Source organism: Haliotis rufescens, unplaced genomic scaffold (assembly GCF_023055435.1).
Source record: "Haliotis rufescens isolate VD_foot unplaced genomic scaffold, xgHalRufe1.0.p SCAF_19, whole genome shotgun sequence".
Lineage (NCBI taxonomy): Eukaryota > Metazoa > Mollusca > Gastropoda > Lepetellida > Haliotidae > Haliotis > Haliotis rufescens.
Genome location: NW_025963879.1, coordinates 16,055,259 through 16,078,178, shown reverse-complemented (window position 1 = coordinate 16,078,178; position 22,920 = coordinate 16,055,259). Strand labels below are relative to the sequence as shown.

Genomic DNA, 22,920 nt, shown 5'->3' with positions numbered 1-22,920 from the left:
TGAGTCCATTGTACGATATCTATTTGGATAGGGTGCATGTTGGTCGTATATCACATGTTTTAAATAACAGCGACAAATCCCTTTCCATATTCATAAGTCGAAGTGTCGATCGAACGTACCAAATGTTGTATTTGGGATAACACTTTCATAGTAAAGTACAGATTCCAGTATTTGTTTGGGTTGAGTTCCATACAGGATTCGAACCCACACTGCAGAGTGAGGTACCTAATGGCCAGCACACAAAGTCAGCGATCTAACCCACTCAGTTACCGAGGCTTCAACAAAAATGAATGTCCGGTAACTGATAGTCCAGATCACGTACTTTGTGTACCCCTCTGACAAGTGAAAATTGGCACGGCTAAACACGTATTTAAGTTGCAACACTCTTATGTAGTCTTGTAACATTATGAACCTGTTTTGCAACACTATTATCTAGTCTTGCAACATTATCATTTAAGTCTTGTGACATTATGAGCCTGTCTTGCAACATTATCATGTAGTCTTGTAACATTATGAGCCTGTCTTGCAACACTATTATCTAGTCTTGTAACATTATGAGCCTGCCTTGCAACACTATTATCTAGTCTTGTAACATTATGAGCCTGTCTTGCAACACTATTATCTAGTCTTGTGACATTATGAGCCTGTCTTGCAACAGTATTATCTAGTCTTGTAACATTATGAGCCTGTCTTGCAACAGTATTATCTAGTCTTGTAACATTATGAGCCTGTCTTGCAACAGTATTATCTAGTCTTGTAACATTATGAGCCTGTCTTGCAACACTATTATTCTGTTTTGTAGCATTATTATTTTAGCTTGCAACCCTAGTATCCAGTCTTGCAACATTTAAATCATGTCTTGCAACACTGTTATCTTTTGACATCAGTATCTGGTATTATCACGCTAAACTTGTAACAGCATAATACATTTTCAAACAAGGAGTGACTGGTGTCTAAAATTTGCTTATAGATGATTTAGAATTTTGTTCAGTTCCATGTGTTTATTGCCGACAACAGCTGTGTGAAGAAACACCATTCAACGAGTTTTAAATAAATCATCAGATAGTGTTTTACAATTGATAGGCTTTATATTTAGTTTGCATGTTGACACCAGCAATTACAATTCATGCTTGGCAACGTCGCCCAAGCGCTTCCAACAGCCTCTAGGTATTGTAGCAATCGACGAACAAATTACAATCCATAAAGAGGTAACTGAAGCGCAAAGTATTCATAAATGTGTGGCCATAATTTAAAAACAGTGTGTGCTACTTACTAATATTTACTTAAAGATGGGATTCGTACTCTCTGTTTGCGCCCAAACATAAAACACCCAGACATCTGCTTCTAGTCTAGTCTTGTAACATTATGAGCCTGTCTTGCAACATTATCATGTAGTCTTGTGACATTATGAGCCTGTCTTGCAACACTATTATCTAGTCTTGTAACATTATGTGCCTGTCTTGCAACACTATTATCTAGTCTTGTAACATTATGAGCCTGTCTTGCAACAGTATTATCTAGTCTTGTAACATTATGAGCCTGTCTTGCAACACTATTATCTAGTTTTGTAACATTATGAGCCTGTCTTGCAACACTATTATCTAGTCTTGCAACATTATCATTTAAGTCTTGTAACATTATGAGCCTGTCTTGCAACATTATCATGTAGTCTTGTGCCATTATGAGCCTGTCTTGCAACACTATTATCTAGTCTTGTAACATTATGAGCCTGCCTTGCAACACTATTATCTAGTCTTGTAACATTATGAGCCTGTCTTGCAACACTATTATCTAGTCTTGTAACATTATGAGCCTGTCTTGCAACAGTATTATCTAGTCTTGTAACATTATGAGCCTGTCTTGCAACAGTATTATCTAGTCTTGTAACATTATGAGCCTGTCTTGCAACAGTATTATCTAGTCTTGTAACATTATGAGCCTGTCTTGCAACACTATTATTCTGTTTTGTAGCATTATTATTTTAGCTTGCAACCCTAGTATCCAGTCTTGCAACATTTAAATCATGTCTTGCAGCACTGTTATCTTTTGACATCAGTATCTGGTATTATCACGCTAAACTTGTAACAGCATAATACATTTTCAAACAAGGAGTGACTGGTGTCTAAAATTTGCTTATAGATGATTTAGAATTTTGTTCAGTTCCATGTGTTTATTGCCGACAACAGCTGTGTGAAGAAACACCATTCAACGAGTTTTAAATAAATCATCAGATAGTGTTTTACAATTGATAGGCTTTATATTTAGTTTGCATGTTGACACCAGCAATTACAATTCATGCTTGGCAACGTCGCCCAAGCGCTTCCAACAGCCTCTAGGTATTGTAGCAATCGACGAACAAATTACAATCCATAAAGAGGTAACTGAAGCGCAAAGTATTCATAAATGTGTGGCCATAATTTAAAAACAGTGTGTGTCCTACTTACTAATATTTCCTTAAAGATGGGATTCGTACTCTCTGTTTGCGCCCAAACATAAAACACCCGGACATCTGCTTCTAGTCTAAAAGTCAAACCACATAAACCTACAACTAAGCTACACCCTAGTGTCAGACTGATTTTGTGAGGGCACGGGTGGTCCAATTGTCTAACGCGCCGCAATCCGTTGTGCTGAATTGCCTCTCTTGGTCACGCCAGAAACCTATGATTGTGGGTTCGAATCCCGGTTCGCCCCAATTGAATTTCAAGGTTTGTCAGCACCATACCCGTGCTCGTGGGTTTCATCAAAGTGGTTAACATCTGTGACCTGCATTACTTCGGGCTTTCCTCCCACATTAAGCTGCATATCACTAGATACTACAAGGGATCATTGTTTGTTTGTTGTTTAACGCCGCGCCCAGCAATATATTCCAACTATATGACGGCGGTCTGTAAATAATCTGGTCTGGACCAGACAAATCCAGTGATTGATATCATGAGCATCGATCTACGCAATTGGGATACGATGACATGATTCAACCAAGTCAGCGAGCCTGACCACCCGATCCCGTTAGTCGCCTCTTACGACAAGCATAGTCGCCTTTTACGGCAAGGATGGGTTGCTGAAGACCTATTCTACCCCGGATCTTCACGGGTTTAATCCGATAAGAGCTATGTGTCTGTCTTAGAGCACATCCTAATAATTGAGATCGTGAAATGGATACAAGCAACAAAAACAATTCTATCATCATAAACAATCTCTCCTAAACGCAGAGTCCATTCGACAATATCATAAGTATATGTATTTATAATTCAATACTATTATGCCACTACCATTATGGACACCGATTATAATGCGAAAAGTTCACGCAACAGGCATGACCACTGTCCACTCAATATACAAAAAAGTACGGCAAAATTACAATAACCATGCTGCTTGAACGGCATTGTTGTATAAAGTGAATTGTATATTGGTTTGGGTGCATTATTGGAATGTACCATATGTTTCCGTGTTTTTTTCTAGTGAACATTTGACTTGTCTTTGCATGTGTTTGTTACGGTTGCCACGACTGGAGCAGGATACGCTCACCTTTTCGCTTTTCGGGAAAACCTGGTATAATCACTTTTGGATAGTGATTTATAAACACACGCTCATGATATAGTCAGAATCGTACCATCGAATGCTATTAGCAGAGATTTCGTGTGGCAATGGAAAGGGTTTTGTCGCTTATATTTATACAACCCGTGAACTAATGATGAGTATCTATTGGAGCAGAGCTTTTGGTGTTGAATACAGTTGCTATAAATTTGGACAGTAATATCAGTTAGTGTTTAAAATCATAAACTAAAGCAAAAAGTGTATATCCTTAATATATCATACACATACCACCTACATACGCTTTTAATTTATAGCTAACGTCACAAGAATACATTATCCACATTCACCTTGCCAGCAGCTGTGGCAGACTGAACGTCGTCCACACGGCTGTTCTATGGGGTTGGCAGGAGTAATGGACTCTTCAAATTCTGATGAAGAACAAAAAGGTTTGTCCTTTAACCATTTGTAGAAAGTTACAGTATTTAGAAATGGTGATTAATTCCATATTACTCTTCTAGGTAACTACCATCGATCACATGTTCATCATGCAGATTGCATGGTGGTGTGTTGTGTTTGGTATTAAAACACTAGGCACATTCTACAGTATATGCTTTCATATGCATGTAACGCTTACTGATACTCCAACATGATTATGTGCAACATAGTTCTCTTAATGTAATAGTATTACCCATTAATGTTTGACATTAATATGCAATGATATTCCTTTTAGGAAAGCAATGGCATTCTTCTGGAATGTCAGTTTTCAAAACATTTAACATTTTCAGAGAATTGCGAGTGATATACGTTCTCCATATGAACTTTCTTACATAGTTGACTTGTGATTCCAGTTCCCGTTTCGTTACAATGTTTACCCGTTTAGATGTTCGGAGGAGAACCAAATCGTGTCGTGAAACGCCAGAGATAATATCTGCCGAAACAAATTCTTTTGGGCATAAAAGGCAAAATAGTAGTTTACTGATTTCATTGAAAGTAATAACGATTTCTTAATTATGAACTATGCCTTCTGCATTCAAGTGCAGAGGTTCTACTGCTTACAAGTAAACAGAAAGAATTAAGAAGCATGATTTATGCAACACAGTTAGGGAATGAAACGCATAGATGGCAACAATAATTTCAAAAGAAAATTTCGTTGATGGAAAGTATGTTTTTGCACTGCTACATGAAAAAACCCCGTGTACATGATCTTTTTCATGTAGCATGTCAAAAACGGTTTTATTGTCTTTGGTAGAGTTAATATCGATGAACTTTGACATCTGCTTGATTTGTTTTCTTGGGAAAGTTTAATTCAATTTACACGTGCAGGTAGTGGAATTTGTCAGGGGTTTCTTGTGAAGGGTTATAATTAGGCTGTACACAATCTACTGCAACTGAATATGTCGTTAAGGATACGATAATATACATGGCGCACAATTTGGGTGTTTGCGGGTTGTTGGGAGCATGATACTCACACACGTTGTTTTGTAATGTGAACAGCACACAATGACTGTTCAGCTATCAGGTGCTCGTAAAAACTCTTTCGTTTAACCGTAAAGAACGCTTACACAATGCCACGGCTTGCTGACAATCAGCCACGACGCGCTATGAATATGTTGCAAACAGGGATGGCGCAACACGAAGATGACAGACGTTTAGTATCTATATACACACACATGACATGTAAGATTGAATACCATTTTTTCACAGGTCAAGACTCAACATAAGACACATATTAAAAGGATGTTTATAATATTTAGTGAAGTTAGAAACTCGAGGGTATTATCTGTTATTGCCCAGGGCATGGATACCAGCAACTGACTGCCGGCTTTTCAGTTTATGAAATCTATAATACAGCATTATAATGCATTGGAAATAATTGCCGAATAAATAACAGTTAGTATTTCTTTTATGTGGTAACAGGTGCAGTCAGATAGTTAATTATATTAACCCCGCTTCGTTCATGTTGTTTATGGCAATGATTATTCACACCTAGAATAACAGTGCCACAATATAATAAATTAATTTGTCATCAGTAACTGATGGTTGGAATTGATACGTTTAGATATAACTCTTTGACAAGGTGTAATGCAAATTGATATAAATCCACTCTGTGTAAAAAACCCATCATTCTGACCAAAATGGTTCTAATATAGTGATGATCCGGGTTCCAATGAATTCATGCCGTTCAAAATGTCAATGAGTGTAAACTCTTAAATTTTAGTCTTCTGTAACAAACATTATCCATCAGTACACACAGCGTGTACCAGAGCTGTTTTGAGCAACATGTGACGTATGCACTTATTATAGAATACTAAAAATATAAACCCGGCATTGTTAACGTCATTCGAGTCTCATTTAGAGTTGAGGTCGGAATGACGTCACACTAGAAACGACGTCATAGCTGAAGAATGTTGCCGTCATTTCACAAATTGTGATCCCATTGCTGTTGCGACTTGCTGTCCTCATATATAAACACTAAAATTCGTCTCTGTATGTAGACGGTAATAAATAGAACACTATGTTCGTGTTCATGCCACACTATGTTTACGACAATCGTGCTAAAATACCGGTAATTATTCATGCTTTTCAAAATGTCAATGAGTGTAAACTCTTCAAGTCTAATCTTCTACAACAAACATTAACCATCAGTACGCATAACATGTACATGTACCACAGCTGTTTTAAGCAACAAGTGACGTGTAAATCTTCAGGTGCAATAAAAACTTTACCTTACATAGTCGTCTTAGGCGACGCTCAATTATACTAACAAATACTACTGTTGTGCGTCGCATAGCACGCACAACATAAAGGGGAAGGAAACGCAACAATAATTTCAAAAGAAAATTTCATATATATATACCCCATATATACTGAACCGCAATAGAAACGTCACCCAAAGTAACATTGCATGAACAGTTGTAATTTAAATATCTTTTGTCAAAGTTTCTAAAATTTAACAATTCCTTTTCCGGAAAAATGAAATTTGATGATAAAAAAACCCAAAGCAGATGATAATAAAACCGCATCACGGCAACGGCTATGGTAACCCGATTTACGATGCACGTGAGTTCCGAGTAAATTGATATGCACATGCGTTCCCCCATTTCTTGCCCTAAAAAATTCCACCCAGATCGGACAACATTCATTCGTTATTGAATTGCTACCACATGCCAAGATTGACAAGAAATCAGCGACACCAAGCCCTTGGACGATTGCAAGCTGGACAAACCGCCCGGCAAGTAGCCAATGCATTTCAAGTCCACGTAAGGACCATATAAAGGCTCCATCAACGGTACCAGACCACAACACCACAGATGACCGACCACGTAGTGGAAGACCAAGGGTCACCACCCGACGTCAGGATCGTCAGATTGTGCTACAGTATCTTCAAAATCGCTTTGTTACTGCTGCGGAAACAGCTCAACAGACCATGGGGACACACCAGCTACACATTAGTGCGGACACCGTGCGTCGACGATTGACGAGCAGCCACCTCCACTGTCACAGGCCACACCGAGGACCCATTCTGACACCACGTCATTGCCGGGACCGCCTTCAGTGGGCAACACAGCACACAGAGTCGTTACTGTATCTCAACAGCAGATGGCAGAGAGAGAGAGAGAGAGAGAGAGAGAGAGAGAGAGAGAGAGAGAGAGAGAGTCTGGCGACGCCGCGGGGAACGTTATTCGGATGCTTGTGTTGTTGATGGAGACTCGCTGGGTGGTCCGGGCATCATGGTGTGGGGTGGAATTGGTCTTGAACAGAGGGTCGGCCCTTTGGTCTCCCAGAACATCGGTCCAGGGAGAGACAATGGTGTCACAGCAGCTCGGTACATTGATCAAGTCTTGAGACCACACGTCATACCTCATTTGGCACGTCGCCGCAACTACGAGTTTCAGGATGATAACGCCCGTGCCCACACTGCGAGAGCATTAAGAGACTTCCTCCAGCAGAATGGCATCAGAACCATGCAGTGCCCTGCCCCCAGTCCCACTTTGCCTATCGCTTGTTCTCGTCACTGGTTAGTGGTGAGCTGACTGAAGTCTGTTTCCATGTCATCAGTGAAGATGCTGTTTCACGTGTTGTTCGTGTATTATGTTTGTATATGCTATGCTGATGTGAATAAATTAATTTTGTGATGTACATATTGATTAGCCGGCTACAGCATTTGTGAATAAAATATGAATTCCGAATGATATGAATGTAATTATACAATAAAATAAACAAAACAACAGTTCGATATTATTATTAAATATTAATATATCACCAGAATTATAGAATTAGAAGTGAAAAAACAACCTATGTTATTTACTATTTCTTTTATATTTTTGGCTGGCTATATAGATTTTTAACCTATAACCTAATCCCCTATTGTATAGGGAATTGTCACGGTTAAGTGATTTCTATATCTGAACAATAGCGACTGGCAAAGTGGAAACCCCCACATCTTTATAGGACTAATCTAATTTACATATTGAGAGTAATGTGTAACATCTGCATTGTTTGTACCTAACAGATATGATGTGAAACAGTTGGTAATGAAGGATAGATATAAAAAGAGATTTGTAAAAATGATTAAATATAACAAGGTATGATAGGTATGTGTGTGAGAGAGAATGGTAGACTACAGAACAAGGTATGTATGTGTGTATGAGAGAGAGAGAGAGAAAGAGAGGGAGAGAGAGAGAAAACGAGGGGAGGGAGGGAGAAGAGTGAGAGAGAGAAATGTGACACAACAAGGTCTTTTTGTGAGAGAGAGATATGACATAACAAAGTAGATCTGTTTGAGGGAGAGATGAGAGAGAGGGGGAGTGAGAAGAATGAGAGAGAAATATGAGACACAACAAGGTAATTTTGTGAGAGAAAGATATGAAGAGATGTGACATAACAAGGTTTGTGTGTTTGAGAGAAAGGTGAGCGAGAGAGAGTGAGAGAGAGAGGGAGAGAGAAGAGGGAGAAAGTGTGTTTGAGAGAGAGGGAGAGAGAGGGAGGGTGAGTGAGAAGTGAGAGAGTGTGTTTGAGATAGAGAGAGTAAGAGAGAGGGAGTGAGTGAGAAGAGTGAGAGAGTGTGTTTAAGAGAGGGATATGAAGAAATATAAGGTATATGTTTCAGAGAGTGGGAGGGGAGGGAGTGAGAAGAGTGAGGGAGAAATATGGCACAAGAAAGTAAGTTTGTGAGAGAGTGATATGAAGAAATATGACATAACACGGTATATGTGTTTGAGAGAGAGAGAGCGATCGATGTGGGTGGGGAGGGGAGTGAGAGAGAGAGAGAGAGAGAGAGAGAGAGAGAGAGAGAGAGAGAGAGAGATAAGTATGACACAACTAGGTATGTGTGTGAGAGAGAATTATGAAGAGATATGACATAACAAGGTATATGTATTTGAGAGAGAGAGCGAGAGAGAGAGAAGTATGACACAACTAGGTATGTGTGTGAGAGAGAATTATAAAGAGATATGACATAACAAGGTATATGTGTTTGAGAGAGAGGGAGTGGAGGGAGTGAGAAGAGTGGGATGGGAAATATGACATAACAAGGTATGTGTGTGAGAGAGAATTATGAAGAGATATGACATAACAAGGTATATGTATTTGAGAGAGAGGGCGAGAGAGAGAGAAGTATGACACAACACGGTATGTTTGTGAGAGAGAATTATGAAGAGATATGACATAACAAGGTATATGTGTTTGAGAGAGAGGGAGAGAGAGAGAGAGAGAGAGAGAGAAGTATGACACAACAAGGTATGTTTGTGAGAGAGAATTATGAAGAGATATGACATAACAAGGTATATGTGTTTGAGAGAGAGGGCGAGAGAGAGAGAAGTATGCCACAACAAGGTATGTTTATGAGAGAGAATTATGAAGAGATATGACATAACAAGGTATATGTGTTTGAGAGAGAGGGAGAGAGAGAGAGAGAGAGAGAGAGAGAGAGAAGTATGACACAACAAGGTATGTGTGTGAGAGAGAAGTATGAAGAGATATGACACAACAAGGTATATCTGTTTCAGAGAGAGGGAGAGAGGGAGAGCGAGAGGGGGGGGGGGGGGGGGGAGTAAGAAGAGTGGGATGGGAAATTTGACACAACAAGTATGTTTGTGAGAGAGAGATATGAAGAAATATGATATAACAAGGTATATCTGTTTGAGAAAGAGAGAGAGAGAGAGAGGGGGGGGGGGGGGTTGAGGGAGAGAGAGAGAAAGGGAGACAGAAAGATAGAAAGATAGAGATAGGCAGTTAGAAGGGTGTGAGAGAAATATATATATGACACAACAAGGTATATCTGTTTGAGAGAGAGGGAGAGAGAGAGGGAGAGAGAGGGAGGGGAGGGAGTAAGAAGAGAAATATGATATAACAAGGTATATCTGTTTGAGAAAGAGAGAGAGATAGAGGGGGGAGAGAGAGAGAAAGGGAGACAGAAAGATAGGAAGATAGAGATATGCAGTTAGAAGGGTGTGAGAGAAATATATATATGACACAACAAGGTATATCTGTTTGAGAGAGAGGGAGAGAGAGAGGGAGAGAGAGGGAGTAAGAAGAGAGGGGTGGGATATATGACACAACAAGGTATGTTTGTGAGAGAATTATGAAGAGATATGACATAACAAGGTATATGTGTTTGAGAGAGAGAGAGGGAGAGAGATAGGGGAGGGAGTGAGAAGAGTGAGAGAGAGACAGGGAGAGAGATATATGAAGAAATATGACGTAACAAGGTATGTGTGTGAAAGAGAGGTATGAAGAGATATGACACAACAAGGTATATCTGTTTGTGAGAGAGGGAGAGAGAGGGAGGGGAGGGAATAAGAAGAGTTGGATGGGAAATATGACACAACAAGGTATGTTTGTGAGAGAGAGATATGAAGAAATATGACATAACAAGGTATATGTGTTTTAGAGAGAGAGAGAGAGAGAGAGAGAGAGAGAGAGAGAGAGAGAGAGAGAGAGAGAGAGAGAGATAGAGGAGGGAGTGAGAAGAGTGAGAGGGATAGAGATATATGAAGAAATATGACATAACAAGGTATATGCGTTTGAGAGAGTGGGAGAGGTTGAGAGAGGGAGAGAGAGAGAGAGAGAGAGAGAGAGAGAGAGAGAGAGAGAGAGAGAGAGAGAGAGAGTGAGAGAGAGAGAGAGGAGGGAGTGGGAAGAGTGAGAGGGATAGAGATATATGAAGAAATATGACATAACAAGGTATATGCGTTTGAGAGAGTGGGGGAGGTTGTGAGAGGGAGAGAGAGGGAGAGTATGACACGACAAGATATGTTTGTGAGAGAGAGATATGAAGGTATATTTGTTTGAGTGTGAGAGAGATATAACACAAGGTATGTGTGTGAGAGAGAGATATATGAACAGATATGACATAATAAGGGCACGTGTACTCAAACCTTTTAATCCTGTTGTTTTTTTTCACTGTAAATGGAATTACGATAATTATTTCCGATGGTATTTGTGTGCAGCAGAAGAGACCGCTCCAAAGACATATCATCGGTGTTTGAGACTTAACAAGTGGAAGTTCTCAAAGGCTTACAAAGATGAACTCCGGGCGATGCTGACCCTGGCCTGGCCTGTGGTAAGTTACACAATGATGCAAATAAATACCAATTCAAGACGTCAACGTCAACGTCAGAGAATCATCAGTCTCGTATTTCTGCTGAAACAGATCCCATATGGCAAAAAAATGCAATTTAGTAATAGATTATGAATACTATGAAAGGATAACTGAAAAATCCGTGATTATCGGCGGAATATCGCATGTGACCAGACACAAAGTCAATACAAAACCTTAATCAGTTGTAGTGTATCAGATTAATTGCAATAACATTATGCATAGCTCAGGGGCACGGGTGGCCCAGTCGTCTAATGCGCCGCGATTCGTTGTGCAAAGATGCGTCCCTTGGGCACGCCACAAACCTATGATTGTGGGTTCGAATCCCGGTTCGCCCCGATTATGTTTCTAGGTTTGTCAGCACCATATCCGTGCTCGTGGGTTTCACCGAAGAGGTTTACGTCTGAGACCTACATCACTTCGGGATTTCCTCCCACATTAAGCAGGCACGCCGTAATATAACTGGAATACTGTTAAAAGCGGCGTCAAACCCAACTCACTCACACACACTATGCATAGCTCGAAAGATTTCAGGATCATTGTGAATACAAGAATACCGCAACACAGAATATCATATGTGTTTATATACTATCCAACTTTTGATAGGGATCATATGACTATTAAATGTACAGTTTACATATTTGGAGAATCGGTTTTGTGTTTCATAGAAATAAAAGAAATATCTTCGCAAAAAGGGAAGCAGTATATATAAGGCAATCTAGAGCAGCGCATCCGTCACAACTCGCCCCTTTCCGTAACCTGCAAGAAGACTCGTCCCCCTATCGATGAATGTTATGTCCGAAAATACGACAAACCAATCAGAATGCGCGGATGATTTTAAGTTCTTCGTCAAAGAATCCCTCACAAATAATGTTTGATTTTACATATGTCTTGCATCTAAAATATACCCAAGACACAGTTAAATGTGTTCAATCATACTGTATAATTCCGCACGTCCAAATGTGCTTTAAATTGCATCTGAAATATATATATTATATGGGGAAATAACATTCGAACCATTACGCAACGCGTTGACAATTGTTTTGGGTATGCCCGTTTGCGCTAAAACGGAGCCCGGTCGCAGAAATGGCCATGAGGGGTGCACGAGTCGCTATTCGGCTTGTCCCGGAATAACACGAGTTGGTCACGAATGAGAGCAGCGGTGAACGTTTGAGTTTACGTTAGAATTCATAACAAGTCTATTTTATCAAGTTTACGGTTTGACATTACAGACCGTGTCCTCAACACTGGAGCAACTTATCCTCGTCACCAATGCCATGTTTACCGGTCATCTTGGCACACTCCAGCTGGACGCTACAGCTCTTGGACAGGCTGTATGTTGTTGCATATGCTGAGATTATTATTGATATAGTTTGGGCATCGTAAATGTCATCAATGAGGAACAGTAATTATATTATGAGAGCCAATGGCGATCAGAGTACAGTAAAGTACGGTTATAACGAGCTCAAAGGGACTACAGTAAAGTACGGTTATAACGAACTCAAAGGGACTACTAATTTTAGTTTGTTATAACCGTAGTTCGTTATAAGCATATATACAGCATAACTACAGCAAATAGTCGGGACCAAAAAAGTAAGTTCGTTATATCCGTCAGTTCGTTATAACCGTGGTCGTTATAACCGTAGTTTACTGTACTACTTTTAGTTCGTTATAACCGTAGTTCGTTATAAGCATATATACAGTGTAACAACAGCAAATAGTCGGGACCAAAACAGTAAGTTCGTTATATCCGTCAGTTCGTTATAAGCGTGTTCGTTATAACCGTAGTTTACTGTATATATTGATTATTCATAATATTTTATAGCTATACGGAAACGAACTGGGGTCATACAATTAATTAAAACATAACTGAGGTTTAAGACATATTGACATTCTCTGAAGTGACCTTGGAAACCTCATTTGGGGACAGTGCTAGGTCCCAGTCTTTGACCCGTCTCACTTCCTAACTTTTACCAAAGTCAAATGATTTGTAGCCATGATATTATAAAGAGATATATAACCATCTGGAAACCCCTATCTTTAACTTATTTGGAACGTTAGGCAATATTTTATTGAGCAAGCAGGTATCACGGCGGTGTATGAAGTTTATTAAGGTAGTTCCTGCACGTTGTTCTCATTTGAATATTTATCGTATTCCAATATTTATGATATCAAGTATGTTTCATCGGTTTATAGAATCAATAACACTATCCAGAATATGATAAACGTCCTGAGCACACAATACGTTAAATTTACTGAAATGATAAAAATACATGAGCTTCCATCAGCTGCTTTTCTTGATATTTGTTCATATGGTTTTCAGAAAATTGCATATCATATACTTATTTTAATTTGATTCCCCTCGAGAATAATTGAATTGTGATAAAAAGTATGTGACCAGTGCAGAGGCTTTAAATAAATTAACATTTTAAAAACAAAGAAAACGTCTTTTTAAAGAACACGTGTAGCTTTTTATATGAGCATAAGAGAACTTACATCTATTTTTCACAAACTTGAGCCTATACCAACATTCACCATACGCACAGTACATATATGTTCTATTCATGCTCCAGGTCATCGATGTGTTTGGTTGTTCGATAGTGGTCGGTATTAACACTGCTTGTGATACGCTGTTCTCCCAGGTAAATATGTCGAAAAAATATATTAAAATAATATTAGACCGTAAACACATCACATTACATGTCTGAATGAATGCATTATATTAATGAGTAGAAGAGTTAACAATTGTGTGATGAGTTATCGATTCGTTGTTTGTTTCGTTTCCAGTTTCATGAACAATACTATACTATTAGTTAAATATAGTAATATATTAAAATAATATTAGAGCCTAAACACATCACATTACATGTCTGAATGAATGCTTTATATTAATCAGTAGAAGAGTTAAAAATTGTGTGATGAGTTATCGATTCGTTGTTTGTTTCGTTTCCAGTTTCATGAACAATACTATAGTTCCTGTTTGCAATGTATCGTTGAGCTGGCATTTACGTCGGAACGCAACATCCAATCACAATGGCCTATTTCACACAGTGTGCACACAGAAGCCAAAGTGTGCGCGTCTTTTACTCACAATCACTAATGCAACTGCATCAGTATCACAAGTTGCAAGTGTTCGACTGTGGGACAAGTACCGTCGAACGGGTGGGGGTTGCAATGATGAGACCTGGGTGTTGCAGTCCTAAGAAAACAACACCTAGACAAGCTCGTCTCATTACATGAATTGCACTGTCCAGTAGATTCAAATCTGTTCCTGTTATCAATAGAGAATTCCGTACAATAACAGGAAGGCAAATTTCAACATATACCGTTAAAACCGGCTCTATGAATCCAGCCTGAAAGCAAGGCGGGCAAAGATATGGATGAGCTAGGCAACACCAGGGAGGGGCTATGCGCCTATGGCGTTACAGACACTGCGGGAGCATCAGGAGACCTCCTCCAGCAGAATGGCATCAGAACCATGCAGTGGCCTGCCCTCAGTCCCGATTTAAATCCCATTGAGCACCTGTGGGACGAGATTCAAAGACGGCTGAATGACGTCCGACCAAGGCCGACAACTGCAGGTGAACTGCGTCAGGCGTTCCTCAGAGTGTGGGCTCAAGAGCCTCTGGCCTTCATCACCCGCCTCATCCATTCCATGTATCGACGTTGCACGGCAGTCATCAATGCACATGGCGGACACACGAGATACTGGCTTGTGATACCATTTTCTCATAGACTAGTGTTGTGTTTCACTTTAAGAACATTTGACACTTTAATTTCAACCTTGATGATCAGTTTTGCCAAGTTTCATCTCTTTAATATCTCTCAAAGTATGTTTACAGTTTTTGGACAAATAAGGTTTCTCACATATCTATCCATGGTGACGTTTCTTTTGCGGTTCAGGTTATATAGAAACGTAGTAAAGGGTGACAAATGTCCGAATTAATTACTTAGGGACCCACGTTTAATACTCGGGAGTGGGAGTGCGAGAGGGAGTGGGGGGTGGGATAGGGAGTGGGAGAGGGAGCGGGAGAGGGAGTGGGGGGGGGATAGGGAGCGGGAGTTGGAGAGGGAGTGGGGGGCGGCATAGGGAGAGGGAGAGGGAGTGGGAGAGGGAGTGGGGGGCGGCATAGGGAGAGGGAGAGGGAGTGGGAGAGGGAGCGGGAGAGGGAGGGGGGGGGGGGGATAGGGAGCGGGAGTTGGAGAGGGAGTGGGGGGCGGCATAGGGAGAGGGAGAGGGAGTGGGAGAGGGAGCGGGAGAGGGAGTGGGGGGGGGGGGGATAGGGAGCGGGAGTTGGAGAGGGAGTGGGGGGCGGGATAGGGAGTGGGAGAGGGAGTGGGAGAGGGAGCGGGAGAGGGAGTGGGGGGGGGGATAGGGAGCGGGAGTTGAAGAGGGAGTGGGGGCGGCATAGGGAGAGGGAGAGGGAGAGGGAGTTGGAGTAGGAGTCGGAGTGGGCGTGGGATAAATAAAAAATAAAACTAAGCATGTGTAAATTGCATATTGTAGCATGTTACATGTTCGGTTTCAGACATATGGTAGTACCAACAAAAAGAACCTTGGTATTTTGCTTCAAAGAGGTAGGAAAATCTATTGATAACACAATATTTTTAATACACTGAATATGACAGCGAATCTGTAAATAAAACGTACATGTTAATACGGGTAATACCAGTACTGTTAGATATTACACACCAGATGACGCATTAAACCGGAGCCAGGGAAATAATACTTACATGTTAATACGGTTAATACCAGTACTGTTAGATATCACACACCAGATGACGCATTAAACCGGAGCCAGGGAAATAATACTTACATGTTAATACGGTTAATACCAGTACTGTTAGATATCACACACCAGATGACGCATTAAACCGGAGCCAGGGAAATAATACTTACATGTTAATACGGTTAATACCAGTACTGTTAGATATCACACACCAGATGACGCATTAAACCGGAGCCAGGGAAATAATACTTACTATAACGCCCTTTTAATGTAAATGGTATGGACAGTAACATATCCAAGTTAGCCTCATCTATCTTTTCAATGAAAAGGGAAATTCAAACTGATTCATGGTTTCATTTTAGCCCTGTTGATCAACATATTGGCATGTTTTCCCTGTGTTGCCCTCTTCATGAACGTCGAACGCATACTGTTGGCTTTTGGACAGGACCCAACCTTATCCAGGTGATAATTAGTTTCTGATATTATATCTATTCTAACAATGTTTTGATGTTATAGTTAGAACACGGCTCGGGAAAAGCCTCTATCCCGAGCTCGAGGTTTGGACTTTTTTTACCCAAGCCAAGGAGTAGTGTTAGACTAACCTATAAACCGTCTGAATTCAAGAAATACGAGAAAGAATAAAACAACATCGGGATACCCTGTAGTGACAAACAAACGACTGCAGTCCCGGTATAAAACGAATTCGGTGACAGCGGGCGAGAGAAAGACCACATGCAGCATGCAGATAACTGAAGTCAGTGACATGTAAGATTGAATACCATTTTCACCAGTCAAGACTCAACATAAGATACATATCAAAAGGATGTTTATAATATTTAGTGAAGTTAGAAAGTCGAGGGTATTATCTGTTATTGCCCAGGGCATGGATACCAGCAACTGACTGCCGGCTTTCCAGTCTATGAAATCTATAATACAGCATTATAATGCATCGGTTCTAATTGACGAACAAATTAGTTATTTCTTTTATGTGGTAGCAGGTGCAGTCACATAGTTAATCATATTAACCCTACGTCGTTCATGTTGTTTATGGCAATGTTTATTCACACCTAGAATAACAGTGGCACAATATAATAAATTAATTTGTCATCAGTAACTAATGGTTGGAATTGATACGTTTTTATACGACGTCATATACATATATATATATGTATATATTTAAGAATCGACCTTCACTTTGTGTGAGTGAGGGCCAAACTGTATCAACGTCGGAGCTTGCGACGACGTTCATACAATGTTTGGCTCTCACTTTATGAAGGTTCATACTCCAATGAACTCACACAAGGTGAAAGTCAATTCTTAGAATTTTTTATCGCAATTTCTTACCTCAAAGGACGTAGGCCAAGATCTAAGCACAATCTTATTTGGTACGTGTGACTTAATGTTTACACTGACAGCCATACAACAACCAGCTATATCGCGGAATAAAATAGTTCCTCAAAAAGAGAGGTGACATGAGCGTATGGATACATAACTTGCTCTTCAGTAACATCTTACATAACACATGTGTTCAGATAATATTACCATTAGATGAGAGAGGTCTTAAAAGAACTACCTCAATAAGTCAGTCACAATGACAGCGCGTCGTAATACATTTACATCAAGTACAAGACGTCAAAATGGCCGACACAATAAACGTGACGGGAGAGATTTCCGAAGTTGTTAATGAACCTGTGGCGGTTACATGTATGAACGTCAATTTCGCGGCCATGTGCCCGACCTCTCGTCCAATGGAAAAGCCGTATATCGTGTAAATTTCAAATTTAAAAAATTTAATATATATACATGGAAACCCGGCATTGATAACGTCATTCGAGTCTCACCGTGACGTGAGTTCGTAAAGACGTCACACTAGATACGACGTCATAATTGAAGAGTGTTGCCGTCATTTGACAAATTGTGATTCCGCTGCTGTTGCGACTTGCTGTCCTCATAGGTAAACACTAAAATTCGTCTCTGTATGTAGACATCTTCTTCGGAAATAAATAGAACATTATGTTCGTGTTCATGTCATACTATGCTTACAACACGTGCCTAAATTCCGGTAATTATTTCCTTCCCTATGATACCGGAATTTAGACACTCGTGTCGTAAACATAGAATGACATGAACCACTCATATAACATCCTCCATTTATGACTTTAATCCCTTATCTGTTAGCCATACACAAGCCAATGTCACACATGGACAACTGGTACGGGTGATGCCCAGGTGATTAATGTTTGTTGAAGAATGGCGGCATGTGTTTATGAATCACTATCAAAAGGGATGATACCAGGTTTTCGCGAACCGACAGGTAAATGACCATATTACCAGCTCACTGCATCTCGGAATATTCATGGGATATGATGGTACAGTTCACTGTACATGAAGTCTGCTTCAGTTGTCTTTATAGTATACAACGCCAGAGAATAACCAATTTCCAATATCAGATTCCATTGGGTGTAAATTGAAAATAATAAGAAAGGATAATTGAAAATCAGTGATGGCACCAGATGTTCGCCTTTAGCATTCTGTCTACTGGTACCTGTATATTACTTTACTGACTCGGGGCGGTCGGGTAGCCTAGTGTTTAAAGCGTTCGCTTGTCGCCCCAAATACCCTGGTTCGATTCCCGACATGGGTGCAATATGTGTCCCCCGTCGTGATATTGCTGGAATATTGCTAAAAGCGGCGTAAAACCATGCTCACTCACTCACTTTACTGACTCTATCTCGTACTCTGGATCTCACATATATCGTCAACTTCGAGACAAGATAATCTATTTTCATATTGCTATATTTCAGATTAACGGGGAATTATGTTACAACCTGCATACCAGGATTACCGGTCAGTTTCACTTTACCTCTGATTACTCAATAAATAAAATATCTATTGCTGTGAATAACTGCCTCGCCAATATAATTGTAAAATGTAAATATTCTTAACCGGGTGATGTGAAATATAGAGGGCAATGAATGATATATTCTATTGATGCAGACAATCGTTGCCAAGATAAGGCCACTGAATGATATATTCTATTGATGCAGACAATCGTTGTCAAGATAAGGCCACTGAATGATATATTCTATTGATGCAGACAATCGTTGTCAAGATAAGGCCACTGAATGATATATACTATTGATGCAGACAATCGTTGTTAAGATAAGGCCACTGAATGATATATACTATTGATGCAGACAATCGTTGTCAAGATAAGGCCACTGAATGATATATTCTTTTGATGCAGACAATCGTTGTCAAGATAAGGCCACTGAATGATATATTCTATTGATGCAGACAATCGTTGTCAAGATAAGGCCACTGAATGATATATTCTATTGATGCAGGCAATCGTTGTTAAGATAAGGCAACTGAATAATATATACTATTGATGCAGACAATCGTTGTCAAGATAAGGAAATTGAATTATATCTTATGTTGATTCAGACAATAATTGTCAAGATATTCCTTGTAATAATTTAGGCACTGGCGGCGATGATGGTGATGTGCAAATACCTTTGCGCCCAGGTAATGTTTCTTAATTTTTTTTATCTAGGGTCTTTTGACCTGCTTCAAATATGTTAATGCTTCAAAGGTAATTTGACATAACAGTTATACCAACTTAGAATGATACACCTGTGAATCGAATACATTTACCTGCGACCGCCTCCGTGGTCTTGTGGTAGAGCGTCAGCCCAGAGAGCGGAATGTCATGGGTTCGATTCCCGGCCACGGAGATAGTACTTGTTGTTACCCTGTCTGGCGCTCGGCATAAAGGAGCTAAAACAAGGACAGGTCGGCTCTGAGTCAGTATACTGTGTCTGAGTGGGGTATTAATGTTAAACTGCGGCATAGTATCTAGGTGAGCTAGCACTATAAGTCGGCATCAGTCCGGACTAGTACAAGCAGCCACACACACACACGTGCATGCATGTTGTTATATAAGTGCAATAATCTTGGACGCGACCTTAAACCAATTTCACCTCATCTTTACCTGCCTGTTTCTGTCAAGTGTATGTCGAATGGGTAATCACAACGGTTACTGGTTTCTGTATGAGCAAAGCTTCCCAAAACAAATCAAAAGTTCATTACACTCTGACCGCTATCAGCAGTATAACAGGTACACGGATGTCATAAACGCATGTAGAGTATTCATTCATACATAGATGCGTGTGATATATTACCTAAGGTTTTGATGAGGATGCAGATATAAATAGTAAAACGCTTTGGGGTGGTTAACATTTGCTCAATGTTTTTTGACAGCGTTCAGATAATATTTGTTCTGAACAGCTTACACATTTTCAGCATAGTTGCATTTCCGTTTTAAATACTGGACACATGAAAAGCTAGTGGACTTCATCTCGAAAATCGTGTTTTCAAAAAGCTTCCAGATTTGATTGAATGTGGTATGTGTTCCATCTTCCTGTTTCGATAGTTGTTGCACATTGAATGTCAGTGAAGTACACCATTGACAGTATTGAGATTAGTAATTAGTGTTTTAATTATACGTATTTATATTTGTTTTAATTTTCATTGTTATATGTTATTATTATGTATCATTTATTTTTTATTAATAATAATTTATAATTATTTATTTCCTTTCCTCCAGGGTATCGTGCTGCCCACGCTTTTGATCCTTACGCTTAGTAACCTGTTCAACCTATTCTGCCTGTATGTGTTCCTACCCTGGGCGGGTCTGGACATGGTGTAAGTTCAACACTTCACTAGTACATTAGTGAAGGATTGACTGGGGATTTCTGTCGGTTCATTGAGGTATGATTCGAAAAACCGATGAGCAAACTGTATGAATCCGCGTAGCACCAGGGGAGCGGACAAAAAACGGGAGAGCGATTCGCGTCCTTCTCGACGTTCGGTCTCAAAGCTTAATTTGGACAATGAATATGCATGAATTTCGCTAAATGTCCTGTGCATGACGTGAGCAGAAAGGGAATTCCCCTGACTGTAATATTGGGATTCCCCTTCATTCCGTTGCAATAAAAGTAGTCCGCTTCAGTGGGCGTGGCTTAATTGTTTACATTCATTGGGAAATGAATGCAATAACACGTGACCAGTTCAGCTAATCAGAATGCATGCAGGAATTACAATGAACAAAACAGAAATTTAATTATTTACAAATGAATACAGTTAGTTTGTATAGTGAACTCTTTTAACTCGATATATCAGACGAGGTCAACTTATGGTACCGACAAAGGGCATCCTAGCCAATTTGCAGTTTTCCGGCAACATTACATTTGTAATGTTTTAGTCAAATCCAATTTCCAAGAGCATACTTTCTTTTGCCTGGGAGTTTATCAGCACTCCGTTTGTCTCGAACTACGGATGACTCGTTTAATTTCTAAAAGTCTTAAAAGACTTTAAATTCACGAGGTTGGATATAAACGGATATGTCTGTTGTTCCATGATACAGTATGTATATGTAAATACGCACCTGGACATAATTAAGCAGCGTTATGTATTTCCATATGAATAAGCATTTTCAAACTCCTATCCTGTATATATATTTTCTGACGAATCACCCCCCCCCCACCCCCCACCCACCCACCCCCATCCCCCCCCCACACACTCTCACACACACACACACACACACACACACACACACACACACACACACACACACACACACACACACACACACGCAGGCACGCACGCAGGCACGCACGCACGCACGTACGCACGCACGCACGCCACACACACACACACACACCACGATATGCTGCGCGTGATTTCCAAACTGTACACGCTAATCTTGCACGAGACAAATGGATCAATGACGTCTCATGTGATGCGTTCATGAGCATCGGTTCACACAACAGTAAGTTCGTTTGTGCATCGGACCAACCTTATATCTCTTGAATATGAGTAAGTCTTCATATGTTAACCAACATGTAGGGTATTCGCGTGTCTTCGCGGTGAGTATATATCGCTACGACATATCAACTAAGTATCACTGTGTATCAAATCAGAGTGATTGGTGCAGGCTTGAAGGGATGGTACATGTGCTTCTACAATTTCATTATAAAATCTACGTGATTTCAAATTGATCGCAAAGATTGAGGTAAATGCTTCATTGCAGTCCGGCTTTTTCTTCTACTCGAGAACTTGCGTTGAACACTCTCATAGATGGTTTTAATTATGAGCGGCAAAACCTTTTGCACTATCATTGTACGATTCCGACTATATCATGAGCGTGTGTTTATGAGTCACTATCAAATAATGATGATACGAGTGTTCGCGAAACGGTCAGCACATCCTGCATAATGTCACAAACACGTGCAAAGGCATGTGAAATAACCACCTCAACAAACACGAGAATACATGGTACAAGTCAAAATTGGGAATTCCAATGGACAGAAGATTTGTCACGGATGCATCCCATTTGGAAACGATCTCCAAATGGTTTAGCTAAGATTAATGTATGTGACAAAAACCATCAGTGAGTCACTTGTGTAGTGCTGGTCCATTGATTGTAGGTCATTCGTTTATTGTAGCGGTGCTGCCCTGGCGATATGTCTGGCGTACGGATCAGGCCTCATCATGCACGCTTTGTATATTCATGGATTGAACACCCACAACTCTACTTGGGCAGGTATCAATTTGTCAATGCGCAGCACTATTTATTAGGAATTTAAATGATGTCCTCCCATTAGTTAGACGTCCTAATAGTTAGACAGCTTATAACAACACTTTAAACGGTTGAGTGCACACTAATCCTTATGCTTCTTACTTCAGACTTTAAAATGGAATAGTCCAGATAAGATCTGACAAACAAAGCAAAGCAGCTTTAAATAGATACTTTAATATTATACTTGACATTTAATGACACTTTACATTTGATAAATTTTATACAGTTTGTAACAACACTTTGTGACAGTTTTTGGTAATGTACACTTTACATTTAATAACTTTTACAGTTCATTTATCCCAGACGAAGCAAGTGTCCACAAGCATCTAAATACTCAATAGCAGACTTGTCACCCTGCTGCATCTGATCTTTGATCTATGGCTGCTTGTACTTGTCCCGCTTTATGCCGGTTT

The 22,920-nt window shown here is 40.0% G+C and overlaps 1 protein-coding gene across 1 annotated transcript; it reads left to right on the top strand.

Moving 5' to 3' along the window:
• The first annotated feature begins 3,907 nt into the window (after window positions 1–3,907).
• On the top strand, window positions 3,908–22,506 carry LOC124137654 (multidrug and toxin extrusion protein 1-like). The gene is made up of 10 exons (XM_048399150.1): window positions 3,908–3,980; window positions 10,986–11,098; window positions 12,367–12,468; window positions 13,708–13,718; window positions 15,642–15,712; window positions 16,227–16,326; window positions 18,669–18,711; window positions 19,348–19,392; window positions 20,474–20,571; window positions 22,374–22,506. Exons 1-10 carry the CDS (start codon window positions 3,929–3,931, stop codon window positions 22,504–22,506), a joined length of 768 nt encoding a protein of 255 aa, XP_048255107.1. The 5' UTR covers window positions 3,908–3,928.
• The last annotated feature ends 414 nt before the right edge of the window (window positions 22,507–22,920 follow it).